The sequence below is a fragment of the Tilletiaria anomala genome (genome assembly GCF_000711695.1).
Source record: "Tilletiaria anomala UBC 951 chromosome Unknown K437scaffold_43, whole genome shotgun sequence".
NCBI classification, from domain to species: domain Eukaryota; kingdom Fungi; phylum Basidiomycota; class Exobasidiomycetes; order Georgefischeriales; family Tilletiariaceae; genus Tilletiaria; species Tilletiaria anomala.
Genome location: NW_013546979.1, coordinates 56,474 through 83,829, shown reverse-complemented (window position 1 = coordinate 83,829; position 27,356 = coordinate 56,474). Strand labels below are relative to the sequence as shown.

Here is a 27,356-nt window from a genome sequence, read left to right as displayed (position 1 = left end):
TCGAGTCGTGACCTTCGGCGAGCTTCCACCAGCGAGACTCGATTTCATCATACGGGCGGGAGAGAGGAACGCAGTATCAACTTCTTCTTATTGCAGCTCAGGTCGTATGTATAATAATACTTCGCACTCTCCCTACCTTTCGTGAATAGGACGGCTTCTCTCCAAGCTCTTCGAAGTATTTCCCACTCTGAGCAAGAAAGCAACAGGCTGTGAACGACAGAGAGCAGACCACTCCGCAGCAGCCCTTTTACTTTCTAGCAACCATGTCTGCAGCGAACAGTGAGACGTTCGGCTTTGCCGCCGACATTTCCCAGCTCTTGGACCTTATCATCAACACCTTTTACAGCGTGAGTACCTTTCCCCATTCGGTGCAGACGCGAGCATGCAACCGACGATTATCCATCTGCACGGTTCGCTGCTCGCCTCGTCATAGGGACGTGCCATACTGACAACCCCCATCCTCGCCACTTGTCCATTTGGAATATAGAACAAGGAGATCTTCCTTCGTGAGCTCATCTCCAATGCATCAGACGCACTCGACAAGGTCCGGTATGCGGCGCTGACCGACCCATCGGTGCTGGAGACGGAGAAGGACCTGTACATTCGCATTACCCCGGACAAGGAGAACAAGATCCTCTCCATCCGTGACACCGGTATTGGTATGACCAAGGCAGACCTGGTCAACAACATCGGCACAATCGCCAAGTCCGGCACTAAGGCTTTCATGGAGGCCCTCTCCTCGGGCGCAGACATCTCCATGATTGGCCAGTTTGGCGTCGGCTTCTACTCGGCCTACCTTGTCGCGGAAAAGGTGCAGATCATCACCAAGAACAACGACGACGAGCAGTACATCTGGGAGAGCGCCGCCGGCGGTACCTTCACCATCACACAGGACACGGTCAACCCATCGATCGGCCGCGGCACCGAGCTGCGCCTGTACATGAAGGAGGACCAGTTGGAGTACCTCGAGGAGCGCAAGATCAAGGAGATCGTCAAGAAGCACTCTGAGTTCATTTCGTACCCCATCCAGCTCGTCGTCACCAAGGAGGTCGAGAAGGAGGTCGAGGAGGAAGAGGAGGAGGAGGCGGACGAGGGTGATGAGAAGAAGCCCAAGATCGAGGAGGTGGACGACGAGGAGAGCAAGAAGAAGAAGGAGAAGAAGAAGGTCAAGGAGACTACCACCGAGAACGAGGAGCTCAACAAGACCAAGCCGCTCTGGACGCGCGACCCGAAGAACATCACCAACGATGAGTACGGTGCGTTCTACAAGTCGCTCACCAACGACTGGGAGGACCACCTGGCGGTCAAGCACTTCTCCGTCGAGGGTCAGCTGGAGTTCAAGGCGCTGCTCTTCGTGCCCAAGCGTGCGCCGTTTGACATGTTCGAGACCAAGAAGAAGCGCAACAACATCAAGCTCTACGTCCGCCGCGTCTTCATCATGGACGACTGCGAGGACATCATCCCCGAGTGGCTCGGCTTTGTTAAGGGCATTGTTGACTCGGAGGACCTGCCACTGAACATCTCGCGTGAGACGCTGCAGCAGAACAAGATCCTGAAGGTGATCCGCAAGAACATCGTCAAGAAGGTGCTCGAGATGATCGGCGAGATCCAGGACGACGAGGACAACTTCAAGAAGTTCTACGAGGCCTTCGGCAAGAACCTCAAGCTCGGCATCCACGAGGACTCGACGAACCGTGCCAAGCTCGCGGAGTTCCTGCGCTTCTCGTCGACCAAGAATGGCGACGACATGACGTCGCTGAAGGACTACATTACACGCATGCCCGAGGTGCAGAAGAACATCTACTACCTCACCGGCGAGAGCCTGCAGAGCGTGCGCGACTCGCCGTTCCTTGAGGCACTCAAGAAGAAGGGCTTCGAGGTCCTACTGATGGTTGACCCGATCGACGAGTACGCCGTGACGCAGCTGAAGGAGTTCGAGGGCAAGAAGCTCGTCTGCGTCTCCAAGGAGGGGCTCGAACTCGAGGAGACCGAGGAGGAGAAGAAGCAGCGCGAGGAGGAGGCCAAGGCTTTCGAGGAGCTTTGCAAGAACGTCAAGGACATCCTCGGAGACAAGGTCGAGAAGGTCGTGATCACCAACCGCCTCGTCGGCTCGCCATGCGCACTCGTCACGGGTCAGTTTGGCTGGTCGTCCAACATGGAGCGCATCATGAAGGCACAGGCGCTGCGCGACACAAGCATGTCACAGTACATGGCGTCCAAGAAGACCTTTGAGCTCAACCCCAGGAACGCCATCATCAAGGAGCTCCAGGTAAAGAGCGGCGCAGACAAGAACGACGCGACCGTCAAGGACCTCACCTGGCTCCTGTATGAGACTGCTCTGCTCACATCCGGCTTCAGCCTCGAGACGCCGCAAGACTTTGCCAACAGGCTCTTCAAGCTCATCTCGCTCGGCCTCTCCATCGACGACACTGGCCTCGACGCCGTCGAGGACACCAACAACAAGGACGCTGTTGAGGAGATCGCCGGCGAGAGCGCCATGGAGTCGATCGACTAGGTGCATGGTTCGGTTGGCGCAAGTTGATGATACTTAAAACGCATGTAGAGAGTACCTTCCTACCTTTGTTCTCGATTTCATTCTGGATTCGATAGTTTGTTTCTTTGGCTCGGCATACATTTCCACGCGTCTGGATCAGCTTTGAGCAAGCCCTGGCACGGCTTGATGTCGCAGCGTAGGCGATCTCCTTCGAGCGCCAGCATATGTGCTTCCATCAATCAAGTCGACACACGCATCACAAACGCGAAGAATCAGTTGCCGCGTTCGCATCATAGCCCGCTAGCAGCCAGGGGCCCTCGTCAGGTGTGCCGAACGCTAGTGCCTCGGCGATGGCGAGCGCTTCATCTTGTTCGCCGTCGCCGCCACCATTTGTCGCAGCTGGGACTGGCCTTGCAGAGGACGCAGTTTGGCAAGAGGGAGGAGGTCTTGGCAGGATGTGCCCAGTGTGTTCGCCATAGCCGCTGCGGCGCATGCGTGAGGCGATGAACGATTCACGGCAATCGAGTGTGATCGGGACCTTCTTGCCTTGCAAATCGGACGCGAGGGCGGCGACCTCGCAGTGAAGGTACTCGGATGTAACATGCACCACATCTGCCATGTGAGAGCGGGGATGATCGTCTGTGCGAGTACCCTGAGCTGTACCATGACCCTGACGTTCACCCTGACGCCAGCGTAGCGGAGTGTCTTCACGCGGCTCTACATGGGTGACGACGATCGTGTCCGGCAGACACGCTTCTTCAAGTATGCCGCGGGGAATCCCGTAGAGGGACTGCGCATCGGCCGCCGTGAGAGTCGCATAGTTGGGCTTCACGATGCAGTTGTCGCAAAGCATGCGGTCGACGTGCTTGGCGATCGCATGCTCTTTGAGCGCCTTTTTCAGCGACGAGAGGCTTGCGTCCCAATCATGAGCCTCGGCTTGGATAGTTGTCCTGCCACAATCGGCGCAGCAGACAGTATTGCACGTTGCGCACGGTCCAAAGATCTTTGAGCCAATGGGGAAGCTCTTTTCGAACCGCTTATGGTGCAGCTGCTGTCGGCTGATAGCTTTCTCCTTGGCGTCGACTGTTCTGATAGTGTCGACATCACGAGCACCTAGCTGAAGCTGCGCAAGCGCAAGCCAGGCGCTCTTCCAGCTAGATGATACATCGCAGTGGCCAGAATGCTGTGGAAACCTCGCCTTGAGGTACAAAATGGTAGACCGCTGAATATCCTCGTCGAAATTCTTGCACACCAGACGAAGCCGTGCAAGGTCGACAATGTTGAGCTTCAGAGCGATGCTGGTGATCACGGTGGTAGGAAGGTCAGTAAGGCGAGCTGCCTTGCGCTTTCTGGGAGATGAGATGGAGAGATTTTGCAGGGCTAAGAGTGCTTTGAGCATCATCATGGTGAAGTCTTTGACACCCAAACGGAGCTTGCTTCCCTCGAGCGCAGCAGTTCAAAGTCATGGTGGACATAAAGGCAGAGAAATACACATCATCATCAGCGGTTAGTGAATCTGCGCATTCAGTCTCGAGTAACCCCCGTATTTGGAGACTGGGTAAGCCAGGCTGGGAAGCAGCAGAAGACAAGCCAACCCGGCACATGCAGCTCTGACCAAAGTTCTTTGCAAGCTGAAAAATGACGTCTGTTGGCCCGAGCTTTACCGTGCGCGGCCGTTTCTCGGGAGTCAGTTAGAATGCAGTACACGCGCCCATCTTTTGTTTCTCTAATCCATGCTCAGACACAAAGTTGCGCAGAAGTGAAGAATCGAAATAGAGAACGATGGGAGGCAAGAAGGAAGGGACGTGAGCACAATGGTGACCATCCGACAGTACGGACGTCAGCCGAGCGGATCGAAAGGCTTCGGAGAAACGGTTTTGCCGACACACACTCGCCCTGTGCCCTTCGATCCTTCGCCCCGCACACACGTCCCCCCACGTCTTCTGTTTCGCCCCACGGTCATCGTCTAAAGCATCTTCACCTTGTCGGCTGTTTGGCGGTCACCGGCGTTGGCATTTCCTGCCTGTCATACTGGGCGTCCTTGGCCCGGGGCAAGGTCGAGCTTGGAGGCTTCCGCTTTGGACGATATACATATTACAATATATATATATATATATACGATGGGATCCACGCTTACCTGCACCTCCCCCGCACGACATCACGTTCTCCCATTCGACGAGTCGGATTTTGTGATTGAGCTCAACTCCCTCCAAGCCTTTGGTGCGCCGTCAAACACCCTGTCCGTCACCCAAGCAGCGACGGCCATACTCGCGATTCGCTCCCTCAAAGTCTGATCTCAGCCGAGCGTGCCTCCAAAATAACATTGATCTACCACAAGATGGCACTCAGCAAGTCCGTTTGCTTCGTCGGCCTAGGCGCCATGGGAGCCGGCATGGCGATCAACATTGCCAAGTCTGGCACACCGCTGACCGTGTTCGACATCCGGGACGAAGCAATGCAGGCCATCGTTCCGCACGGCGCCAAAGCGAGCAAATCGACGCGTGAAGCAGCGCAAGGCGCTGACTACTTGGTTTTGATGGTGATCAACGACGCGCAAGCTCGGCAGGTGCTCTTCCAAGACGGCGCACTGGAGAGTCTCAAGGAGAATGGCACGGTTCTGCTCATGAGCACCATCTCCCCCGCCACTTCGGCAGCTCTAGGGAAAGAGGTCGAAGCCAAGGGGCGCAAATACGTCGACTGTCCTGTCTCCGGCGGTGCCGTCGGCGCCAATGCCGGCTCGCTAACCCTGATGGCCTCCGCAAAGAAGAGCGTCTACGACGACGTCGAACCGCTGCTGCGACTGATGGGCACCAATTTGTTCCACGTCGGGGAGAACTGTTCCGCGGGGCAGTCGATGAAAGCGGTCAACCAAGTGCTCTGCGCTGTCCATCTCGTTGCAGCGGCCGAAGCGCTGTCATTCGCCAAGGCCAGCGGGATCGACCCAAAGGTGGCACTGGAGCTGATGTCAGGCTCGGCAGCACAGAGCTGGTTCCTGGAGAACCGCGGCAAGCGCATGCTGCAGGAGGAGCCAGAGATCAAGTCCGCGGTGAACATCATCGCGAAGGATGCCGGCATCGTCGTCAATGCCGCGCGGGAAGTTGGAGCCGCGCTGCCGCTCACCGCGCAGGCGTTGCAGATCATTAACTCGTCTCAAGGCCGCGGCGAGGGCTTGCTGGACGACTCCCAGTTGATCCGTGTTTACGACATGCTCAACGGCTTGCGCGGAGCCACTGCCTATCGCAAATAGGTAGATGTACAATCAAACGAAATGCAAATGCGAGTTGCGCGGATTCTAAAAATAACAAAGGGGAATCGCCCGTTGATGTGTCTTGTTTGCTACTTTCTTCAACCACCGCCCCGCAGGGCGTTGATCCTGACTTTCTTTTGCCCTGGTTCTTTGAGGACCCAAGCAAGGATGCTCGGGATACCCCGGAGCAAGCCAGGGCGATACTTGGCGGTAGTGATGACCAAGCCGGCGCTGAGGCCAAAGATGATCCTGGGCCATGAGCCGGAAAGCATGAAGTGCACTGTTAGTATAAGATGATCACAAAAGTCGACGGTAGAAGAGGCAACAGACCCACCTCTCTGCGACCCTAGCACTCTTATTCTGACCGTCGCTGATCCACCCAGGACGCAAGCTCTCGGTGATGGCGAACAGCGCTCTCGGGGCGACGTACAGCGCCATCTCAGCGCGTTTGCGCTTCTCTTCGATGAAGACGGAGAAGCCGCAGGCCCAAGATCCCATGGCAGGCCCCAGGCCTCCGTCCCAAAAGTTGTGCGAGATGTTCGGGAAAAGCTTTGGTAGGACAAGGGTGCGCCCGACGCAAACAGGGAACCAGCTGAGCGCGATGAATGTGGCGAGGAACGCGGCGCTGCGCGCGCTGCCCAGTGCGACTTTGAGGATGCTCGCCAGAGGCTTTTGCAGGAAGAGCTTGTGCCCAAAAAGTAAGCGTGGGAGCAAGTGTACCGGGACGTAGATCGCCATGCTGGCCTTCCAACCCCTGAACCAGCGTAGGCCCGCGTTGGCCAAGCAAGAGGCACCCCCAACGCCACAGTGAACGATTTCACAGGGTATGCCGCCCATCTCGCCGCGTCCTCTGGGACCCTTGGCACCAGCGAGGATGTAGCCGGCGTCCTGTTCAGCGCAACTGAGATTCGAGAACTCTTTGCCCTCGGTTTCTGCAATTTGCTTGTTCTTGGCATGCGCTGCCTGGAGCATCCGCTTTGCCTCCGCTGACGTCGAGGGCAGGCGCGTGACGTCGCCCCACTGGTATGGGTGGCCAAGCGATTCGGACAGCGAGGAACATAGGTCGATGCCGGCCGGCGATACGTTGGGGTCACCGTAGCACCAGTAGTATGGTTTGCTGAATCGCCTGCAGCGCAGAATTGTCAGCAGGCGCTGGTCCATCGCGGCAAGGTTCGTAATCCTAGGATTGCAGTACAACTGTGAGCACAAGGATTCCGACAATATCACTGACGATGCTATTGCCTCCTCACCATTTATTGTAAGTTGGCGGTAATCGTTCGGGATAGTAAAACCACGAGAACATAATTTCGGCTACACGGTACGGGCAAAGTGACACGAGAATCAATCAGTACGTTCGCATACAGCCAGGCTTCTCCCCCTGTCTAATCACTCACCGCAGCAGACCACGAAAATCAACCCTTCAACTTGATTCACGACCAGGTTCCCGACTTTCCTCGACATGCGCGCAAGCAGCGCATTTGTCCCAGAGTCGGCTTTCCCCTTCCCGCTCACCCTCAGTATCTTTCGGACACCGGCTGTCTGCGAGTCAGCACCAGAAGCAGCAGCGCCACCCGCAAGCAGGAACAACAAGACCCGCACGAAAGTGTCCAGTCCTCTGACGAGCGCAAAAAGTGTGAAGTCGATCGTCGGGCTGGGCGTCGCCTTTCGCTTGGGCCTGCTCCTGCTGTTCGCCTCGGTGCCAGGGGAGTTTATGCGTGCAATTAGTTCACCTTTCTCTTGCAGCGAGCCGGAACCCATGCGGAAGGAGGAAATGGGGCTGCTGGGGCAGCCGCCATGTAGCAGCTGGCTATCAGGATCCGGTGGAGTGACAGGTGTTTCTGGGAGGCTCAGGGTTGTTAATCGAGCGAGAAAGTGCCCGCCTGGTGCCAGAGGTGTTGCTATTAGGCCCTTGAGCGTCTTGGATACGCTGCTATTTGGCGAGGTGCGCATGAAACGCCGTGCGTCTCGACCGGTATCAGAGGGAGCGCCGGAACCTGAAGAGGCTGATTGAAGCAGGGTAAGAGAGGAGGCTGATGCGACGGCAGATGCGGCAAAGCAGATAGCGACAGATCTGGAGCTTTGCTTGACTGCATGGTCCTTGGAGCCTGCTCCTTGCAAGCGCTCGAGTGTATTTTTGAGAGTTGCCTCTACAAGTTTCCACAGCACAATGGTGAGCATCGAGCAGACTGCCATCCCGCGTAGAGACGTCGCTGAAGAAATTAAATTTTGAACGATCGCCCGCAGCAGGACAGGCATGTCATGCAAGACTGATCTGACAGTATCAAGTGTCGCCTGTTTCCCCGCGGCGATTGCTGCTTGCGTTTCGGACGCGATCCTTGCCCGTTTGCTGCTGTCGCTTGCGCTGCCTCCGGCCTCCTGCTGGTTCTCTTCTTTCTGCTGCTGCCACTCGAGCTCCAGCTCGCGTGCCTCATTTAGGCGCTTGGCCTCCCTCGAAAGACGCCGAATGTGCGAGTTGATGAACAGCAGCACATGTTTGAGAATGGCTGGGATGGCTTCGACAAGGTAGCCGAGCAGGTAAGCCTTGGATGCTGGGCCGAGTACTGGACGAAGCGCTGCAAGGATCGCATCGGTACGGTGAGCACTTGCCCTGGCGGCTCTCACTCCTGTCGCAGGTGGCATCGTGGCCAGTACCCCCAGATGAGACGGGCTGGCTTCCGACGAGGATACGGCACGCTGCAGCCAGTGCGCCAACGGTAACACCGTGCGCTTGCACCAGTAAGAATGGCTTCTTTCTTCTTGGCCATAAGCAATACGAGACTAAAGGACTCAGCTGGCAGGTGGGTGCAGTCTGCCTCCCACAGTCCTACTGCTCGGGGGGGGGCGGAGGGGCTGACAGACTCGTAGGACTGGAAGAGTAGAGCTTTGGGGGTTATCATGGTTGTGTTCTGGTTGCGCTTCTGAGTTGCGGGGCCAAGTGTGACCGCGAGTGTAGCCACGAGAGAGAAACTGTATGAACCGGCCCGAATGCAAAGCCGAAACAGGGCAGCGGAGGAAAGTGTAACACATACGCTCACATCTACGTTAGGGTTGTGTTGTGATAGTGAAACTACTGACTAGTACTAGGTACACTGACTGGATGAGCTCAGACACTCCAACTTAGTCGGCGCACAGCAGACAGCCTAAAGCCAGCATGACATTGGGCGGATCCTCTGCGCACTTCTCGCACTGAACAACAATACATAAAGAGCAAGCCAGAGAGCAGGGCTTCTGACATTCATAGGCTCGTGAGAAAGGAGCGTCAGCGGAGAGAGTCACAGAAAGAAAGATGGCCGCAACGGCTGCGTCATCCGCCGGCTCGCGGACGGCAGCGGCGTCTGATGCTCCTGGTGCGCCTGCGTCGTGGACACAGAGTAACCCAAAGGGAAACTCAAGCCATGAAGTAGGGACAGGAAAGAAACAGACACACGCAGCCACGGTCTCCGATCATCGGCTTTCTTTCGATGACGACGACGACGACGACGACGATATAGATTCGCGGTATGCGATCGACTCGTATCAGGCAGGTTCTTCTGCGCCTGCATCATCTTCAACTACAGCCGCAACTGCAAGAGGCGGCCCAGTGGTTTTCGACGCGAACGCAGCAGAGCAGTCCTTTGGGAGTGATAGTATGCAGCAGCAGAAGCAGGGCCCAAGCTTCGCATCGGGGCCAGGGCGGCCCTCAGGAACCTTTGCGCACAGTGCCCAGCAGCACTTGCAGCATGCCGCGCAGCAGCAGGGAATCGGGCGCAGCGCAAGCTACCAGAGTCCTCTACCGGCGTGGGGTTCAGCAGCTCTTGCGCGTAATGCTGCTGCGGGAGGTGGCGGGGCAGCAGGGTCAATACAATCATCGCAACTGGCATCTTCTGGTGCTGGCATCATCCCAGACCACCATAGCTACGCGACAAGTCAAGGGTGGAGCATCAGCAACCTCTCCATGGCTGCGTGGGCGTTCCCGCCCTTCACTTCCGTCGCGATACTCATATGGGAGACGGAAAATGTGAGAAAATCTTCGTTCGCGCACCTCGCGCTGATCGCGATGCTGATTTACGAACTTGCCCTCCACAATGCAGGACCTTGCCCGCTTCCACGCCTACCAGTCCGGCATCTGCGGTGTTGCTCTCATCCTGCTTCTCTGGGTCTTGCGCAGCTGGCTCGGGTGGTACAGTCTATCGATTATCGTCGGCATGGGCGCCGTAGGCTGGTTCTGGGTGTGCGGGTCAGCAGCAGCGGCCAACGCGCCGATGCTCGAGCGGGTGCCGTACGTGGCGTACGCAGGCCCTCTCGCCGAGCAGTGGGTTGGCGACGAGTGATGTACATTGACCCATACGCATATACACACGCACCCATGACATGAGTGACATCCTTTGACCTTTACCATCTATGGGGACCTATCGCCCATAATTCGGGTAGTTGGAGAAAGCAATTTACAATGGGTTCAAACAGCGCCGCAGACGCAGCGAACTCATCCGCTTCTTTCCAAGCAGCCACCTCCTCCTCTGTCCTGGGACCCGTCCTGTTCGACGCATCAGCATCGATGGCAGCCATTGCGACGCTCGAGGCGGCTGCGCGCGGGAGACGCATAACTTCGTCAAGAGCTTGTTGGCCCGTCGCACTTATGCTTTCGCCAATCCTTTGCGCCAGCAACATCTTTTCAGCTGATACGGGAAGCGCACACCCTTGTGCCGTCAGGTGGTCTTGCATGCGTCGAGCCTCGTTCTGCGCCAGCGCCGCGCCATGCAGCCATCGCCACGGCACCCACTGCCAGCCGAGACACTTGGTCGGCTCGAGATTGAGAGCCTTTTGTGTATCTGCATGTGCTCGGCCTGAGCAAAAAATCGTCACATAGTGCCGGGGAGGCGTAGAGGCATCTTCATGAGCGTCGCGCATGTTGACCGAGTTAACTGCCCCGAGGACTCTGACACCGCATCGTTGAGCCGGTGAGGGGGATACGGCCGCGGAGGAAGTTGGGTTCAAGCTATTGTTCGTGTTGAATTCTGGGACTGGTAACGTGGCAGCTCCTTGAAGCGACGAACGGACCCCAAAACTATCATCTTCGAGCCTGATGCCCGTCTCCTCGAGGACTTCACGGGCAGCGCATTCCTCGAAACTCTCATGTAATTCTAGGTGACCGCCAGGTAACGCCTGCCATGCGGGTGGTCGAGCGCGCCCGAAGGAATCGCGAGGCTTTGAGGTTCCGGCACAGTCACACATACCAGACTTGAGCAACTTACCAAGGTACCGCTACCATGACTGCCGTTCCGCTTTCCGATCAGGACAAACCCTCTCGCGTCCTGGACGAAGCAGCCAATTCCGACGCGTGGGACGACGCTGGCGTCGACGATGACTTTTGGCGCACCGAGAGCTGACATGCTGCCAAGCGCGCTTTTCTCTCGTTGGCGTTGCAGTGAGTGTGAGGATATCTAAATTGTAAAGTGTGTGAAGCAGGAGGGCTGATCAGTAGTGAATAGTGAATAGTGAACAGTGAATATAGTGAATAGTGAATAGTGAATATAGAGAATAGTGAAGGTTCGGCTCCGCTCAGTGCAACCTGGAAACCGCTGGCGTTCGCTCACATTCAAAGTGTACATCTATAGCTTCGTGCAGAGGCAAAGACGTGGGTCCATGTTGGCAAGACAATGAAAGGACAAAGTGGATGGCATCCGCGATAGCACCGCAAGCCAGGTATTCAATCAAAGGAGGCATTTGCCATTCGAAGGAGTGCTGACCAAGGAGTAGGGGTAATTGCGCCACAAGTCGCTTCTCGCCTTCGTGCGTCCAGTCCTGGCGGCTAGCAGTCAGACTCGACGCATTCCCCCAAGACGATTTGCCCGACGCAATAGCACGCCAGTCCAACCGAACCTGTGTAATGGCTACTGCGCCACTCGGACGCTGCATCTAACCGATTGCCTTCGTGTACATTCATCAGCCAGCAGAAGCATAACATGATGTGAGGGTAGGTCTGTCCAAGAATAGCATTACACGTACAGCAGTGCCGAACATCTAGTACACTTGTAGAAGCAGACGCGAAGAATGCAATGGTACAAGAGGCTCAGAAGCGTTCCCGCTCACTTCTGCGCAGCAATACGGGCCTGGAGGCGAAGGTTCTTCTCGAGTGGGCCACGGTTGTTGATGTACTGAAGGTATGCACCGTCCTTGAGGATACGGTTCTCCGACTTGGCCGTTGCGAACTGGGTCCGGTCCATGTTGGTGAAGCCCCACTTCTTGGAAATAATGATCTTCTGGCGACCAGCGAACTTGTAGCGGGCACGGCGGAGAGCCTCCATGACGGTAGCCTGCAGAATGAACGTGAAGCGTTAGCTTCGAAAGCAAATTAGTTGATCTGTATATGCAATGCTCACCTTGTTGCTGTCACGCGAGCGGATGGACAGAAGAACCTGGCCAATATCGACACGTGCGACAGTGTCGTATGGCTTGCCCCATGCGCCACGCATGCCCGTTTGAAGCCTATCAGCTCCGGCGCATGAAAGCATCTTGTTGATGCGAATGACGTGGAAGGGGTGGACGCGCACACGCATGTGGAAAGAGTCCTTGCCGCTAGTCTTGGTCATGTACTTGTTGGCGCAAATACGGGCGGCCTCGAGGGCTTCCGAAGTGATTTGCTGGTGCTCATCGCAGACCAAGTGGCAGCAGAAGGGGAAGTCGTCGACTGACGCCTTCTTACGACCAAGATCGTAGATACGAATCTGCAGTCGCAGCCCAACGAGTCAGTCGCGTCCCGCTCTAAAGTGCGGACAATATCGCGGAGGACATGCAGCGAAGCCGCATGCCACGCTATTCCCCCAACCCATGACAGAAGCAGCACTGCCTCCCCATGAGCCATCCTCACTGTCCAACGTGCACATTACCCTATCATCTGGCAACTTGCATGGCCAGCGGCCCAACGCTCTCGTATTCTGCCAAGGCCAACCGCCCCACGCCCCGGCTCTCGTGAGCTCTTGATAAGGTCACCTTTGCCAACCCCCTGCCAACAAGTCTCTACAATAAATTTCGTTCTTTTCCTGGCCAAATGAAGCCACTGCAGCTTCCTCTAAATCATGTTTGGGCCACCAACTGTGACCACAGTATTGACAGGCTTGAATAAAAGCTCACCTTGGGGTCAGGGACACCACGGTTGTACCTACTCTTGGGCTGCAGGAGAGACAATAAGTACTTATGAGCACCGCCGGCTCGTCATGAATCGATAAAGTGTGCTTCTGCTACTCACGTAGGGCTTGTTCTTGCAGTAGCGGTAGCAACGGGCTGGACGGCGACCCATCTTGGCAACTTTCCCTAGGTGTTGCTGGAAATTGGTCTGGAGACGAGGGTAGCAAGGTATGATGGATGTGAAGAGGCGAGCCAGAAGACATGCTTGTATAAAGGGCAAACCGCAGTCGGCGGTGTGGTGGAGGGGGGTTTTTCTGGGAAGCAGCACTGGATCAGTGTCCGAGAGACGCGTCAGGCAACCTCGGACGTACGCGGGCTGAATAATTCGCAACCCTACAATACGCGTCACATCCACTGCGGACACAAGACAATTCCTGCGAGCTAGTAAGAGAGCACTTTTGGACTCTAGATGAACCAGGTTGTTGAAGTCGACCATGTAGGGGTCAACCCCCATTGCTTCCCTTCTGACCACGAAACTTACAATCGCCTTCGTGATGCAGCGTGCGCGGGCGCACTTGAATCTGTCAATCGAAAGCCCAAATGCACGCCGAGGCTTAGAGGCGAACAGTCCTCAGCTGGCGCTCGCATAATGTGTTATCCCTTCCTCCAATTCATGCGATTTGCATGACCCACACCATCTGCTTCCGACAAGTGGCCCTTGCCATCGTAGCTTCACCGAGTAGAGGGCCCCGGCAAGCGGAAGGCGACCAGAGAAACAGCGTCTGACGAAAGCGTCATGGTGAAGAAAGAGCAGTTCTGCAACGTACTACCGTGACCTTCAGCAGTCACGCCCATCCTCGGCCTACGAAAGACATTGTCCGCGGGTGTTTCTTGAAGAATTTGCGCTCCCCCGCCTCTCCTCGCAATGCTCGAATTTCTGTAGTTCTTGCAGCGGCGTTGGCCCCCAGTGCTCCCAGACAGGGCTCGGTCTCATTTGTGCTTGGGGTGACGCGGCTTACAGGAGCGGGTTGTGGCGCCTTCGTCAAAGCGCCATGCTGTGCATTCGAACCCTGAATCATCCAGCGCCGGAATCTACACATGTTGGCTCACTTATCACACTGCTGATTCGTCAGTCACATGGTGCAAGATGGCTTCGCAGCTCGTTACGCCGGCGACATTGCCATGCATCCTGACGTGCGCATTGTAGGTGGCCAGAGAGTAGAGTCGGTATACCTTAGCGAGCTGCAATTCAATCAATAGTCATCTAGTACTACGGGGGTCGGTAGAGGGAATAGGGGGGATACATAACCATTCTGTAATGTTTTATCATGTAGCAAAAGGTTTGCGAAGCAGACATATATGTATGGCGCGCACCCATAGACGCGAGAAAACCTGCCGCTCATCATCGTAACAAAGGTGGCGACGAGAGAGAATTCGCGCTTCCCTCATATTGCCTTTTCCTTGCAACCACGCGACGCAGCCCCAGCTCGTAGGCAAATGATGGACTGTAATGTGTAGCCTCGCTGGGTTGTAAGGATGTCGTGGCGAATAAAAGCAATGGATCTCGCAACAGTTGCTTTTCGTTGAAATCGACACTATTTCGTCTTTGGTCACGTGACAAGATCTCAATGTGTACATTGCGCAGAGCTTCTTGTCGAGTACTTTCGTTGACATCCAAAGCATGATTTGAGTAGTTTCAAGGTAGGGCACTTGCAGAGGACCATCAAAAAACGCCCATACGGCAAAGCACTGATCTGAAGGAGAAAGCACAAGACTCGTCGCCATGAAGCTCGTCAGGTAAGTTCTTCAGCTAAGTTGGCAATGACACTGGGCAGAGCTAGGACGCTTTGGGGAGGAGCCTTCATGTGTCGGCTTGCGGCCTTCTTAGGGTAGAACCTCTGCAGAAACGAAAGGATACATCTCATCAAAGATGAAGGTGGCCAAAGGGAATAGATGCGATCTTGAGCACAGTAAAGCGGATCGCTCTATCCAAAGCCCCACACCGGGCTCGAGTTGATTGTGCGTGGTCCAGTGCACTCAATGCGAAAGAGGCTTCTAGACGCTCCGAGCTTCAACGAGGTTCGAATGGTCGGCTGAGGCGACAAAGGAAGGATCTGGAGATGATCAAGTGCACGAGAGGTGTGATGCACTGGACGTCTGAACTTACCCAGAGATGGATCACCAATGTCCACCCTCGTCTTCAGCTTCAAGCTGAGGCTGGCTGAGCAGCAGCAATCTTGCGTGCCATTATGGCGCTGCCCTGATGCATGACTTGAAAGCGGACCGCAAACTGTGGACCTTTCGTGTAAACTCCAGTCGCAGGTTGACAGATCAACTGACCTCCTGGTTGCCAGATTTTTGATGAAACTCAACAATGAGACCGTCACAATTGAACTCAAGAATGGGACAGTCGTGCATGGGACAGTCACAGGTGCGTTGTCTCTGCTGCCTTTCAGCAAACTTCTTAGATTCTGATCTGCTTGCCTGCACCCGCTATCCAATCTTCATCCTTCCTAGGCGTCGACATTCAAATGAACACACATCTGAAAACGGTCAAGATGACAGTCAAAGGCCGCGAACCGCTATCGCTCGACACCCTTTCCATCCGCGGCAACAACACACGCTATTGGATCTTGCCAGACTCATTGCCATTGGACATGCTGCTCGTCGACGATGCGCCAAAGCCCAAGGGGAAGAGGAAGGACCCTGCGTCAAGAGGGCGGGCGGATAGGAGCCGGGGACGAGTGCGTGGACGCAGCCGGGGCCGGGGCAGGTGAAGCACTAGGGGGCGAGATCCTTACAGCGCGGCACCGGCGCCAGACACCAAGATGCGCCAAAGCCTACTGAGTATTGTGTAAGATTAGGGAGTGAAACATGCGCTCTGTGCGTGTAGTGCGGGTATCAGCGCGGATATGAACTACACCATCAGTAGTTGAATGTCGGCAGACTTTGCCTCGCCATCATAGATGAGTTCGGCAATGACTTTTCCAGTACCAGGGCCAAGCGTGATACCCCAGCAAGTGTGTCCTGGAGAGGAGGCATGCACAGAGTGATGGCGATCTCAGCAACACTCAGGATCGCACAAGACCAATACATACCTGCTGCAACATAGAGCCCGGTCGCTGGTGAGCCGTCGACGACGGGTGGACCATTGCCGCATGGGAGATAGCACGCCTGCTCTGCCACGACAGCCGCATCCGCTCCCAGAACATCTGGGCTGATTACGCGGGCCTGCTCGATTAGCTCCTTGGTCTTCTTTGGGTCATAGCAGACCTCGTCCGCGGACAGCGGCAGCGGCACGTCGTCCGAGCCGCCGCAGACGTAGACCGTGTCATCACTGCGCGCATATACTTCGGGCGCACCCGCTTTCCGGCCACCAGGGCCATAGCGCATCTCGGTAAACAGACAATGGTTCGACGTAGGCCGGGTACCGCGTACGATGATTGAGTGCGCGCGCGAGCCGTCGATGCTCTGCGCTTTGCGGATGATCTTGGCGGTGCGTGAGTCGGACAGTGAAGGCGATTGGCATGGGATCAACGACGGGGCCAATAGCTTGCCGGTCCAGGGGCCAGCTGCGACGACCAGACGATCGATCGGCAGGCTTTCCTCTTTCCCTACAGAATCAGTAACAGTTAAAGCTTTCACGGCACCATTGAATGTCGTCTCTAGTGATGTGGCGCGAGTGCCAAGCCGCACGCTCACTCCGGGTTGCTTGCAAGCTTCTTCAACCAAGTACTGGACCAAATGCTTTGGAGTGACTTGCGCCGTTGTCCCACCGCCGCCCATGCTACTTGTCGAAGTTACAATTTTCGAGTCGACCCAATCGAGCTCCTTTGGGCATTTCGAGCGGCTCTTCGTTGTATCAAGGTGGACTTGAAGTGTCTGTAGTTGCCGCAAGAGAGGTTAGAGAGAGGCCAAAGGAGTTGCAATGGAAGATTATTACGTTGCATGCACCTCGACATCCCGATACCCCCACCTTTCCTTGCCGTTACCAGCGTCCGCGAGCTCGCGGTGCAGCTTGAAGCTCAGCTCAGCAAGGCTGGCCGTTTCAATGCCGTGCCAGTCTAGTGCCAGGAAGCCACCAGCTTTGCCGCTAGCGCCAGGCGCCACCTCGTTGCACGCTTCGATGAGTGTGATCGTGGACCCGGCCGGTCGGCCGGGGTGTCTGGCCAAGTAGTAAAGCGAAGAGGAGCCGATAATGCCACCACCGATCACGACGGTGTGGGTCGCGAGAGTTGGCGCCAACATTTTGCAGCTTGTGCGGAGTGCGAGCATAAGAGAAGTCAGGGGACTGGGAACTGATCTAGGCGATCGACAAAATCAGGCATGCGGCGGCCACGGCCAGTCTCTTATGGTGACAAACCTCGAAAGGATATATGGCAGATGCAGTCTTCGAGCCTCAGGCTGATCTGCTTGTCATCTCTCTCATCAATATTTGTGTTCCTTAACATTCTACCTCATAGCTGAAGAACCCCAACAAGTGCCGCTCTTGATCGAAGCGCTGCAGGCCCCACCGCTAGGATGCATGGGGCAAATAGCACAGCGCATTCTAGACGAAGCGTACAATACATGCGAATAAGCCACCATCGGGAACTATGATGCCAACAACGCATAGTCTCTAATTAAAGAATCCCCTGCGCTGACTTGCCCAGCTGATCGAGGTCGATTTGACCGAGCAAGTACTGCATGTTCTTGAACGCAGTTGCCGGCCTATCTTGCGGGATCATATGGCCCGAGCCCTCGACCTCAATGAACGTCAATCCACGTTCCGCATGGTATGTTCCAGCAGATTTGCCGTTCACGATAAGCGTGGCGCTCGGCTTGGACTGGAACCCGCGCGCTCCATTCCAGGTCATGTTCTGGATTGCAAGCTGGCTGCCCTGGCTCAACAGAATAAAGTCCTGGCTGCCGTGCTGGATGACCGTCCGCATGCTCTTTTCGATGACACCTGGTAATACGGACACGTCCGGTGCCGGCGAAGCGTCGCCAGTGGGGAAGACAGGACCTGCCGTGCACTCCAGCCAGGTCTTGTTCGGTGCGTGGATCAGCTCCTTGAAGCCCTGGATATCGTTGAGGATGTTCTTGGAGGAAGCGGTGTATTGGGCCGGCGGATAGCCGAGGGAGTCTTTGGTGTAATACGACATGGCGACATTGTAGACGTTGAAGTTCTTGTTGAGCCGGGTTGCCTGATCGTAGATGGTGCCCCACGGATCGTAGTTGTCATCAGCGGCGTATGCCTTGGGGATTTGGATCCCGTCCTTGGGCGGCGGGTAGACGAGGTTCTTCTCGACGAAATTGGTAAAATTGTGCTTGGCAGCGTCGGCGTCAAGGGCTTTGATGAAACCGTCGGACAGACGCAGGTCGTCTTGCCAGCGCTTGGCAAACTCAATCGAGGCGGCCTCCTCGCCGAAAAAGTTGCCGGTAAAGGACGGGTCATTAATGGCGATGCCTTTGAGGTTCAGGCCGTTTGCGGCATTTTCTTCTGCGCTACGGCCGTAGATGTTCGAAGCGATCTGTGGCCGTGCACAGGCGAGGCGTAGTGAGCAGAGCATCACGAGCACGCACGCAGGCTTCACATCCTATTGAAACTCACGTAAGGTATGTACTTGCCAGCGTAACTCTGAAAAATATCAAAAGTGAATGCGAAGGTCAGCTCCTGCTTGTAAGGCATAGCGATTTTCGAAAGCCGCTCACCTCGCCCGTGATGTAGAGGTTCTTGCCCTTAAGCTCAGGGAAAGTGGCCATAAAGTTGGTCAAGAAGCCGTAGAACTCGTCCGCCACGTCGTTCTCATCCTTAGCGTCCGGCGTGCCGGTCCCGAAGCCTGTACAGGGGGTGCGCACGGCGCATACAACCAGTCAGCTTTCCCTGTTCCCGGATATTAGCAGACGCAACGCGTACCTGTTGAAACGGGCTGCTCGACCCAGAGCATGTTGGTCAGGTTTGTCCAGCTGTACGGGTTGCGTTGCACGTAAGGCTGGTCCGGGAAGCCCGAGACATTCCAAGCGAAACTCAATGGCCCATTCTCTGAGCGGTAGAACATGATGAGAGGAAAAGGGCTTGTGAGTCATCAGTCGTCCAATTCTATCCATACTGTGACCTATCAATCTGAGTTTTGTTTGTTTAGGCCGATGTTCCTGAGAACACTCTCGCCACCGGACGCACCCTGCAACAGCCCTTCGAGCGAGCTACACCCGGGACCGCCGTTGAGCCAGATGGCAAAATCATTCGACTCGTCTTGCGCTGGGTAGAGCCAGAAGAAGAAGCGCTTCAATGACTGCGAGTCCTGCGAGATGGGCATCAATCCCGCCCACGATTCGGGGACGGGGAATGGGACGGTCGGGTAGCTGTTGCCAACGTAGTACTTGGCGCGAGAAGGGAGGATGCAATGAGGCAGAGGGTCAGCGACCGACCGACTAGCCAAGCAGTATACGCAAGACCCCGTTCTTCGCCGAAAGTATGCACCTGTTTAGCCTGCGGTGAGCTGAAAGATAGTGCACCATTGACGCTACTTGAAGCTGCGCCGGGTGCAGATGCAAGATGCAAAGAAGAGGGTGGCGATGGCGCCGATAGTTGCTGCAGAGGTCCCGGACGCGAAGCAGCAGAATACGGAGGGTGAGACGGCGCGGCGGCCGTCAAGGCGAGCCCGCTGGCGGCAGTGGTGACGACGAGCAGGTTGCTGAGGATGTGCATTTTGATTAAGATATGTGCAAGGGAAGGAGGAACAGATGTTGCGGTGCAGCGAGACAGAGTCTGATCGTACCAGACGGCAAGAGGAGAAGGAAAGAGGCGGTGATGGCGAAGCTAGCTTAAGCAGACGAACGGCACGCTATTTTATAGGGTGCACGCGGATGTGCCCTGGTGCGAAAGGAACAGCGAAGAGAGGGTGCGTATGAAGAGTGAATGTAACACTAGAGAGGTGATGTGGTGATGTTGGGATGGCCAGTAAGTGCAGCCGGCTCGGCTCTACTCACAGCCCACTGGAACGAACTGAGACGTGACCGCGTGACCGATGGGCGATGGGCGAGGGACGGATGCCGGATGGTGGAGGACGACTTCTCATAAAAATGGCTCTCTGTCGTCCTCTGCTACAGTTTACTCATCTGATGCCGATGACCCTCTGCAGTCTCCCCCGAAGTATGAAAGGGGACAACGGACGACGATGGATGGACATTGACCACCCACGCGTCACGTCTCCATGGCAGCCAGAACGCCAAACTAGTGCTTGCGTCGCTCTTATCGCAGTCTCACGAGCACCCTGTCTATCGACTGTGCAGCGCAGCAGCCCCCCCAAAAACCCTTGAGAGAATGCTGGGTTATCTCGCAAGCAGGCAGCAGCCCTTGTATTATTGCGAAGGGCGACAGAATCAAAATCACATGGCCTGCAGGTTATAGCGCTTCTTGGGTTCTTTCAGTGCTGCTAGCCAGCAACCATATAGTCTTTCTCTTTTAATTGAGGATTGATTGGTGCCTTGTTGTTCCTGTGTGATCGGCGCTAGCGAAGAGTGGGCATAAGAACACTCTCTACGCATCAAGGCACGGCGGGTGTGTCAGGTTGTACCACATGGGGAAGGTGCGGTGTGGTGTGTGGCCGCATTTGAGTTTTGCTCCGTGGACTGCCCCCCCCCCTGCTGTGCCTTTCATGCTACATCTTCCGGTTGCGCCTTGTGAGAGCGTCATCATAGTGTATGTATGTAGGGTTGCGAAAGCTACGCGTATGTGCATCCACGTCCTGCGCCTATAATAAGCTGCCACTTCATGTTGCTGCCACCAAAATAGCGAAGGAGGACTCACCGAGGGCAGAACGTTGCTACCTTGCAGCTCTCAGCTCTGGGGTCCCAAAATCTTAGAGAACTTAGCCGCCAAAATACCAGATTGGCAAGTCAGTCAGTACTCGATTCAGAATGGGCAATGGAAAGGACAAGCTGATGGAGCTCACCGAGAGGACAGCCCATTTGGACGGAAGGGCTGTTCATTGGATGAGGCTGATGACAAAGACGGCGGCGGCGGGGATGAAGGTGAAGAATCAAAGCATGAATCTTTGAAGCATGACGACCGGATTGGCAAATGACATGCATACGCAATATTGGACTGCATAGGAGAAATTGTAGATACCTCGCATCACTCCTTTGGCAGCACGTAGCTGTATTTCCTCAGAGGCAAAGCTCTACTCTGCCCAATGGCAAACCGGGTCATATCCGCGTGTTCCACGCCATGAACATCGTCGTACGCCATACGGCGGGAAGCCTCTTCCTAGATGGCGGGGACTAAACCGGGCATATGGTAAATGTAGGATACAGTTGGTCGTGGAAATTCCATTGCCTATCGGCTGCGGTGGTGGTCTTATGGCGCGCTGCTGTAAGTGCGGTTGTGCGTTCTGTATGCAGTATATACTCTGTATAAGTTACAGTATGTCTATCTACAGAGCGGCAATGCGAATTCACAGTTCATCTTGTCTATTCTAGTCTATAAAGTGCAGATGAGGATGGGTTGAGATAATATGCCAAGCTTGCGGTTGTTGGTGCTGTTGCATGGCGAGGCGAAGGGGCAGATTTATTTATGCATGTGAAGGATGATGAGGATGACGACGTGACGGTGTTGAGTTGCAATGCATATGCACAGAAGGCTGCGATGGTCAAGGATGAAATGTCCGTGATTCCTGGGCGGTGATGTTTAGGGATGCCAGACTGGAACTCGATCAAACTGTACAGAAGAACGGCGTGGAACACGAATCATTCGTCAATCTCCATGTCAATTGTGGCAGCATCATACTCCCAGCTCCGTACGCACATGAAAAGAGACCGCCACCGCGGGACTTTTTGCCGCCGAGCGTATAGCTGATGACAGTAGCGGTGAACAAGCCGACAGAAAGACCAAGGGCAACCTGTGAGAAAGCCAAAGACAAACAAAAAGGCGTCAGGTACTTCTTAGCATGTGAAAAAAACGAGCGGCACATTCGCGCACCTGCACCAGACTCTGTGCGACAGCGAAGCCATTGCTAAAGGTCGAATTCGCATCCGACGAGCTGTTGGCGAACAAAAGCAGGCCGCCTTGGCTCAAGCCGCTCGGCAGCTGGTACAAGATACCCGGTACGGAAACGACGAAAGCCCTGCCGTCGAAAACTCGTCCGTACAGATTTGCAAGCAGGCCGACGACGAGCGAGCCCAGCATGGCTGTAAAGTCCTGGCGAGTGGCAAGCTGCTTGCGCTGCGCGAGAAAATGATTCGTCGCCCAACCTGCAATGGCGATGATGACCATGACGGGGAACTCTTTGCGCGTCACCTTGGCATGGTTGCGCAGCGACAAGCAGATGCTGTACCCGGGTACCGTGAGGAAAGCCCAAAATATGTCGACCTTTTGGCGGTACCACAAGTCCACATGAACGTCCGAGCACGAAGCAGTGGCGGACGTGACAACCATGTCTTGCCCGCTGAAGAGCGTCCAGAGCGAAGCGCCGATCGAGAGTCCAAAGCCCAGGAGAAGCGAGTAGATGATTGCATACACCAGCCGCACCGAACCAGCGACGAGGTTCTTGGACTGCAGCTCCAGCGCTCCGGACAGCACGATAAACCCAGGTAGGATCAACACGATTGAGCCCGAGACGATGGCCGAGTAGCAGAACGGCCCACGCCCCGCACCGTAAGCTGCGGATGCGATGAACGAGTTCACTGCCGCAAAAACGATCTCGAACACGTTCGAGTACAGCTCGGCGGTGATGATGCTCTGGCACCAGACGAGAAATGCGCCAAGCGGAAAAGCGAGCAGCGCATCGGCAAATGAGCCGTTGAAGCCCATCGGCCCGACGCAGATGAATGCAGAGCAAAATCCGCCGATGATGACCATGGGGATCTTGCGGATCAGCGGCTTGCGACGCATCAGCTCGTCCAGCTGCCCGCTCGCCTCATCGACGCCGACCTTGTCGTGGATGACTTTCCAGTAGATGGTGTGCATGTCTGTCAGCTTGGTCAGGTCAAGTACGCCTGCCTGCTTGATGAACTTGGTTTCGGACGTGTGCGTAGCATCATCACCGAACGCGACAAGCATCAGGTTGGGGAAGTAAATGCAGCGGCAGTTAATCTCCAAAACACGCGCCGTCTGCTGAATCTGCGTCTCGATGCGATGTGTCGGGGCGCCGAACATCATCAGTGCACGCGCGAGCTTGAGAATGAATTGCTGCCGCTGCAAGATGGCAGCGACGTGCATCGTAATCTGTGCGGGATCGAGGAGAGATTTCAGTAGTCAGCGGGGAGCGCACAAGCCACACGCGTAGCTCCGGAAGAGAGACGAAACGCCGGACTCACGAAGATCTCCTCCTTCCTGCGCTTCTCCTTTGCGCGCTTGCGGAGCTTGCGCTGCCATTCAGCTTTGTGTGCCTTTTCGTCGAGCTCGCCGGGGTCCACGCCAAAGTAATCACCCCCATCCTGGGAGATGGCTACTGGGGTATTGACAGTCGAGTGCGTGAGCCAGGGCCTGAGGGAGGAGAGAGCTGTACCGGTCGCATGCGCCGCCGCGCCAAAATACGTGCTGCTGCGTTTGTATGGGAGATGCTGGTCAGGGCCGAAGGCGAATCCGCTGCTGCTAGTGCCGTCGCGTCGCTTTTTGAGCCCTGTGGGCGACGTGGGGCCTCCGGAGCCAGATGGGCGGCCGCTGTCGATGCGCGGGATGGGGCTTGCGGCGCCGGAGCGCGAGCCTGGCGTGCCTGGCCGGCTCCTGGACGGGCGGACAGAGGCGTCCGCGATGATCTGAGCTGTCCTCTTGAGCGTCTTGGCATTCATCTCAGGCAGCAGGTAGCGGTCGAGCGTAAAGCCGGAGCGGTTGGGGTTGGGACCTAGCTGAGCGCTGGCCGGGCTGACTGCGCCGATCAGGTTTCCCGTCGTGGCGATCAGGGCGCCAATGACGCCTGCATCGGACCGGGCTGCCTTGGGACGCTCCTCCATCACATCTTCGAAGCCAGCCTCGTTCGCAACGACTTTGACCGTTTTGGCAGCGGCGCCGACAAGCTGCATGCTGCCGCTTGCGAGCGTCTTGCGGATACGAGGCGTCGAGACGGGTGAGCCGCTGCGCGAGCCAGCGCGCGAGAACGGCCTCCGGATGACGCCAAGCGGATTGTACCGGTATCCGTATCTGTGTTGCTCCTCGTTGCGCGTGTCAGCGACGCGCTGCTCCTGCGGCGCTGCAAGCTTGGCGCTGGCCTCGCTAGTTGCTTCAGAATTAACGCGCGTGCGCGACTCGTCCGCCTCGTGCATCTTGTGCTGCTGCTGTTCGTATAGCATCAGCAGGTTGCCCAGTACTCCGCCGGACTGCACGGGCCGCGCGTCGAGGTTGGTGCTTGTCTCGAGCGCATCGGGTGTGCTGGCGCCCGAGTCGCGCGCCAGGTGCTTGCGGTTGATGCTCCGCCCGCGCACCAGCGATAAAGACAGGGGCGGCATCGACGACTCGCCCTCGCCGTCGTGCCGCCTGACTCCCGCTGTCGCTGCTGCTGTCGATACTCCCGCGCCCCTCATGAGCAGATGTGCACGGACGAGCCGCGCGGCTTCACGCTCATAGCGAGTCGGGCGGGGTTTGCGGTCAGTGCCACGCACGCCGCTGCTTGTCTCGACTGCAACACTCTTGCGGTTGGTCGGGCCGGCCGTGTCGGGTTCGACGCATGCCCTGGCGGGCCGGCCAGCCTTTTCGACGTCCCCGACATCTGAATCGCCCTTCGCTCCGACGAGCATCTTGCGGACCTTGAGCCATGAGCGCTTAGCAGGCGTATCACTTTCGCCAGCATCAGTCGCCACTTTCGTCGCATCCGCCGCCGCCTTGAGTCTTGACCGCCGGCTCGGCATGCCGTCCACCTCACCGGGGGCGATGTCGACATACTCGAGGTCCGAATCGGCAGCCGGGTTGTACGAGCCGCTGCCGCTGTCCGTGGACCAACCACCGGGCGTCGACGCGCCGGATGTGGCGCGGGAGCTAGCGTAGCCGCTCATGCCTCGGAACCTGCGGCGCGCGTAGTGTTCCTCGTCTCGCGCCAGCCGCCTGCTTTGGTCAGAGTCGCCATCATCGTCATCATCGTCCTGAGCAGCGGGCGGCGCATGCGAGACTGCTGCTGCGCCGGCGTCATGCTCATCCTGCTTCCGCGCGGCTTCGTGCCGTTCGAGCTCGCGCTGCAGCTCAAGGAACGCGCGATCGTCGAGTCCTCGCTCGTCGAGGCTCTTTGCACCACTCAAGACGAGGCCCAGCCCACTGGCTCCTCCTGCATTGGGAGGTGCGACAGGCACTGACCCTCCATTCGCAGGAGGCGGGGTGAACTGCTCGGACAGCGTATGGGTCAGCTCGAGCTGCGCATCCTTGACGGCTGGAGCGGACAGCATGCCACTGGGCATCGTCTCGCTAGATCTGTGCCCGTTGGTCGGGAAGCCCGCGACGCCGCCGGCACCGGTGCCGCTGGATGTGCTCTCATCGTGGAGGCCGAACGCGTTCGGTCCACGCTCGGTTGGCGGTATGCCGGAAAGATTGGACAACCGCTTATCGAGCATAAGTGGGCCTGGATGGTTCACACGCATCAGGCTGCTGCTGGACGTTGCGCGTGTCGTGTGCACAGGCGTCGGACGCAGGAGAGGGCATGTTTGAGCTTGCTCTGTTGCCTGCTTGTCTTCGCCCCGCGGCTGCACGTCAGAAGGTGCGTCACCTACAGGCGGAGGGGCAGCTGAGTCCGACCCTGCGCCTTGGCTACCTTGTCGCTGCACAGTCAGCTGCGACGGTAGGCCTCTTGCACCACCTTGGGAAACAGCCATCGGCCCATGCGCACCACCGCGCACCATGACAGTCGGCCCCGGCCCTCTGCCGCCCAAGACGCGGAACCGCTGGCCAGGCGCTGAAGCGCTGCTGCTCATCGGCTGAGACTTGCTCGCTGCGACCTTCTCCAAGCCGCCGATGCTGATGCTGGAATCGCCATTGGCATATTGAATGCTGTCGCTACCGCCGGCGCCAGCCCTCTCTGAGTGCGCCCGCTCCAATTCGCTGCCCTCCGCCTCGGCGTCGCTAGAAGTAGAAGCTGGCGCAAAAGCGAACTGCGAGCGTGTAGCGCTGCGCGGTGCATCGCCTCTCGTTGTGCCCTGCCAATGCACTCTACCCTTCGCCGGTTTCCCGCTGCTGCTTCCGCTCGCGCCCAGCAGCGCACCCCCACCTGCAGATATGGGCGTGCTCGGCCGTGTCAAGGGAGCGGGTGACCGGACCACCGGCGGCGTGCTCGCACCGTCGCCCCCGGCGCCGGCGCGCGCCAAGGACGAGGAGAATGGCACAGACTGTGAGCCAGCCGGCGCGACTGATGCCCATTGCGGACGTGATGCGGGGTCCGTAGTGCCGCCCGCCGACGGTGGACGCGAAGACATGGGCGGCGGAGTATTGTGACCAGGGGTGTATGTAGGTCGTGCTGCTTGTGATCACCGAGATGAAGCACTGCAAGGGTGAGTAATGCGGACTTGAAGCTTATTATGAACGTCCTGAGACTCTATGCGGTTGTATTCTGATGAGCCCATTCCAATGCTGTCAGCAGCCTGGCTCGATCCAATGCCTCTGGAAGCAAAGCTTGCAACGCACTAAATGGCATTAGATAGGCAGATGTCTTTGCATTCGCACTCTCCGTCCCGGTTCGCACACCAGCAGTGAAGACCTCATTGAACGGCGTGGCCTCGGGGACACCCTCACGCTTGTATTCTGCCAGTTGACGCCCAGGAGGAGACGACTGCAGGCGTTGTCGTCCGAAATAAGTAGAGAAGACAGTTTGCCAAGGTGTCGAAGAGGGAATGGAGGCCCGAAGGAGGCAGACTGAACCTCCCGTTGTCTATCGAGTCAGAGTGAGTTCCAGTTCCCTCGATCCTGCGCGGGGCTACCTAAAAGAAACTGGGACGAAGGACAGTAGAGGCCACTTGCCGTATGTGCTCGAGGTGGTCGGGGTGTTCTCGCCCATCAACATCAGCATGATCATCATCAGGTGCCTTTTTCGCTATTGCTATTGCTCTGGGCGGTGTGTCGCTCCTCGCTCCTGGCGCCCCTTGCCTCATGCCCGCTGTGCGGGAGACGGAATGCAAAATGGACGAGACAAGGATCCCTGGTGAGCCACTAAGCGAAGGTCATCTCATGCATTATGCAGCCAGGACGCTCTGGTTTTGGTTGTCACAACCCACACACAGCCTACAGCTCCGAACCTAACTCCGGTATGTTTGTATTCCCAGGCCCGCTCCCGCCCCCTAGGCCGGCATGCCGCAGTCTATATCTGCATTATAACATGCGTACATGGATGGTGGCGAATCGACGTGGAAAAATCGTTCCTCCCGAGGAAGTACTTTCCTCTGGCCAGCTTTGGCCGGTTGCATGAGCTTATTGGAAAAGGCTGTGGTTGGAGCCTGGAAGCGCCCTTTGAGGCTATTGCACTGGAGGGTGATCAATGATGCGTGCACCCCAGGCGTATTAGGTAAGGTAGGCAATAAGGTGGTCGAACGCAGGCTGTCTTCACATGTCTTATTGCC

General features: G+C 56.8%; 11 protein-coding genes across 11 annotated transcripts; 4 read left to right on the top strand and 7 right to left on the bottom strand.

The window, feature by feature from the left end:
- The first annotated feature begins 190 nt into the window (after positions 1 to 190).
- K437DRAFT_247237 (putative heat shock protein 80) lies at positions 191 to 2,626 on the top strand. Its single transcript, XM_013387701.1, has 2 exons — positions 191 to 347; positions 488 to 2,626. Exons 1-2 carry the CDS (start codon positions 264 to 266, stop codon positions 2,513 to 2,515), a joined length of 2,112 nt encoding a protein of 703 aa, XP_013243155.1. The 5' UTR covers positions 191 to 263; the 3' UTR covers positions 2,516 to 2,626.
- A 124-nt stretch (positions 2,627 to 2,750) lies between these two features.
- K437DRAFT_268474 (uncharacterized protein) lies at positions 2,751 to 3,899 on the bottom strand (the record flags this gene model as incomplete). Its single annotated transcript, XM_013387700.1, has 1 exon — positions 2,751 to 3,899. One exon carries the CDS (start codon positions 3,897 to 3,899, stop codon positions 2,751 to 2,753), a length of 1,149 nt encoding a protein of 382 aa, XP_013243154.1.
- Positions 3,900 to 4,832: 933 nt separating this feature from the next.
- K437DRAFT_268473 (putative 6-phosphogluconate dehydrogenase) lies at positions 4,833 to 5,741 on the top strand (the record flags this gene model as incomplete). The annotated part of the gene is made up of 1 exon (XM_013387699.1): positions 4,833 to 5,741. The coding sequence occupies one exon, from the start codon at positions 4,833 to 4,835 to the stop codon at positions 5,739 to 5,741; it is 909 nt and encodes a 302-aa protein (XP_013243153.1).
- A 7-nt stretch (positions 5,742 to 5,748) lies between these two features.
- Positions 5,749 to 8,596, bottom strand: K437DRAFT_256639 (uncharacterized protein). Its single transcript, XM_013387698.1, has 4 exons — positions 7,136 to 8,596; positions 6,992 to 7,052; positions 6,076 to 6,921; positions 5,749 to 5,990 (listed from the first exon to the last, which is right to left on the bottom strand). Exons 1-4 carry the CDS (start codon positions 8,379 to 8,381, stop codon positions 5,840 to 5,842), a joined length of 2,304 nt encoding a protein of 767 aa, XP_013243152.1. The 5' UTR covers positions 8,382 to 8,596; the 3' UTR covers positions 5,749 to 5,839.
- Positions 8,597 to 8,942: 346 nt separating this feature from the next.
- K437DRAFT_235944 (uncharacterized protein) lies at positions 8,943 to 10,099 on the top strand. Its single transcript, XM_013387697.1, has 2 exons — positions 8,943 to 9,738; positions 9,812 to 10,099. Exons 1-2 carry the CDS (start codon positions 9,028 to 9,030, stop codon positions 10,049 to 10,051), a joined length of 951 nt encoding a protein of 316 aa, XP_013243151.1. The 5' UTR covers positions 8,943 to 9,027; the 3' UTR covers positions 10,052 to 10,099.
- Positions 10,100 to 10,110: 11 nt separating this feature from the next.
- On the bottom strand, positions 10,111 to 11,423 carry K437DRAFT_256637 (uncharacterized protein; the record flags this gene model as incomplete). Its single annotated transcript, XM_013387696.1, has 2 exons — positions 11,315 to 11,423; positions 10,111 to 11,161 (listed from the first exon to the last, which is right to left on the bottom strand). The coding sequence occupies exon 2, from the start codon at positions 10,950 to 10,952 to the stop codon at positions 10,113 to 10,115; it is 840 nt and encodes a 279-aa protein (XP_013243150.1). The 5' UTR covers positions 10,953 to 11,161; positions 11,315 to 11,423.
- Positions 11,424 to 11,802: 379 nt separating this feature from the next.
- Positions 11,803 to 13,042, bottom strand: K437DRAFT_256635 (putative RPL10-60S large subunit ribosomal protein L10). The gene is made up of 4 exons (XM_013387695.1): positions 12,967 to 13,042; positions 12,852 to 12,890; positions 12,101 to 12,445; positions 11,803 to 12,034 (listed from the first exon to the last, which is right to left on the bottom strand). The coding sequence occupies exons 1-4, from the start codon at positions 13,015 to 13,017 to the stop codon at positions 11,807 to 11,809; spliced, it is 663 nt and encodes a 220-aa protein (XP_013243149.1). The 5' UTR covers positions 13,018 to 13,042; the 3' UTR covers positions 11,803 to 11,806.
- Positions 13,043 to 14,545: 1,503 nt separating this feature from the next.
- K437DRAFT_256632 (Sm-like ribonucleoprotein) lies at positions 14,546 to 15,763 on the top strand. The gene is made up of 3 exons (XM_013387694.1): positions 14,546 to 14,642; positions 15,200 to 15,276; positions 15,363 to 15,763. Exons 1-3 carry the CDS (start codon positions 14,629 to 14,631, stop codon positions 15,620 to 15,622), a joined length of 351 nt encoding a protein of 116 aa, XP_013243148.1. The 5' UTR covers positions 14,546 to 14,628; the 3' UTR covers positions 15,623 to 15,763.
- K437DRAFT_256631 (FAD dependent oxidoreductase) lies at positions 15,689 to 17,120 on the bottom strand (the record flags this gene model as incomplete). Its single annotated transcript, XM_013387693.1, has 3 exons — positions 15,689 to 15,872; positions 15,944 to 16,727; positions 16,800 to 17,120. The coding sequence occupies 3 exons, from the start codon at positions 17,118 to 17,120 to the stop codon at positions 15,763 to 15,765; spliced, it is 1,215 nt and encodes a 404-aa protein (XP_013243147.1). The 3' UTR covers positions 15,689 to 15,762.
- Positions 17,121 to 17,467: 347 nt separating this feature from the next.
- K437DRAFT_268467 (alpha/beta-hydrolase) lies at positions 17,468 to 19,536 on the bottom strand (the record flags this gene model as incomplete). The annotated part of the gene is made up of 6 exons (XM_013387692.1): positions 17,468 to 18,358; positions 18,439 to 18,465; positions 18,540 to 18,667; positions 18,745 to 18,870; positions 19,009 to 19,207; positions 19,309 to 19,536. The coding sequence occupies 6 exons, from the start codon at positions 19,534 to 19,536 to the stop codon at positions 17,468 to 17,470; spliced, it is 1,599 nt and encodes a 532-aa protein (XP_013243146.1).
- A 1,888-nt stretch (positions 19,537 to 21,424) lies between these two features.
- On the bottom strand, positions 21,425 to 26,463 carry K437DRAFT_122977 (DUF1212-domain-containing protein). Its single transcript, XM_013387691.1, has 5 exons — positions 26,428 to 26,463; positions 23,145 to 26,353; positions 21,808 to 23,052; positions 21,634 to 21,727; positions 21,425 to 21,546 (listed from the first exon to the last, which is right to left on the bottom strand). Exons 2-5 carry the CDS (start codon positions 26,217 to 26,219, stop codon positions 21,542 to 21,544), a joined length of 4,419 nt encoding a protein of 1,472 aa, XP_013243145.1. The 5' UTR covers positions 26,220 to 26,353; positions 26,428 to 26,463; the 3' UTR covers positions 21,425 to 21,541.
- Positions 26,464 to 27,356: the final 893 nt, after the last annotated feature.

Coding starts and splice junctions, on each gene's coding strand:
- K437DRAFT_247237 (XM_013387701.1), top strand. CDS start 264: ATGTCTGCAGCGAACAGTGAGACGTTCGGCTTTGCCGCCGACATTTCC. Junction 348..487: donor TCATCAACACCTTTTACAGC/GTGAGTACCTTT, acceptor TTTGGAATATAG/AACAAGGAGATCTTCCTTCG.
- K437DRAFT_256635 (XM_013387695.1), bottom strand. CDS start 13,017: ATGGGTCGCCGTCCAGCCCGTTGCTACCGCTACTGCAAGAACAAGCCC. Junction 12,891..12,966: donor ACTGCAAGAACAAGCCCTAC/GTGAGTAGCAGA, acceptor TCTCTCCTGCAG/CCCAAGAGTAGGTACAACCG. Junction 12,035..12,100: donor GCTCGCGTGACAGCAACAAG/GTGAGCATTGCA, acceptor TTCATTCTGCAG/GCTACCGTCATGGAGGCTCT.
- K437DRAFT_122977 (XM_013387691.1), bottom strand. CDS start 26,219: ATGTCTTCGCGTCCACCGTCGGCGGGCGGCACTACGGACCCCGCATCA. Junction 23,053..23,144: donor GCAGGAAGGAGGAGATCTTC/GTGAGTCCGGCG, acceptor GATCCCGCACAG/ATTACGATGCACGTCGCTGC. Junction 21,728..21,807: donor TCGCACAGAGTCTGGTGCAG/GTGCGCGAATGT, acceptor GCTTTCTCACAG/GTTGCCCTTGGTCTTTCTGT.
- K437DRAFT_256632 (XM_013387694.1), top strand. Junction 15,277..15,362: donor CGTGCATGGGACAGTCACAG/GTGCGTTGTCTC, acceptor CATCCTTCCTAG/GCGTCGACATTCAAATGAAC.
- K437DRAFT_256639 (XM_013387698.1), bottom strand. CDS start 8,381: ATGCCACCTGCGACAGGAGTGAGAGCCGCCAGGGCAAGTGCTCACCGT. Junction 7,053..7,135: donor GATTTTCGTGGTCTGCTGCG/GTGAGTGATTAG, acceptor CGTACCGTGTAG/CCGAAATTATGTTCTCGTGG. Junction 5,991..6,075: donor AGTGCTAGGGTCGCAGAGAG/GTGGGTCTGTTG, acceptor CTCATGGCCCAG/GATCATCTTTGGCCTCAGCG.
- K437DRAFT_235944 (XM_013387697.1), top strand. CDS start 9,028: ATGGCCGCAACGGCTGCGTCATCCGCCGGCTCGCGGACGGCAGCGGCG. Junction 9,739..9,811: donor TCATATGGGAGACGGAAAAT/GTGAGAAAATCT, acceptor TCCACAATGCAG/GACCTTGCCCGCTTCCACGC.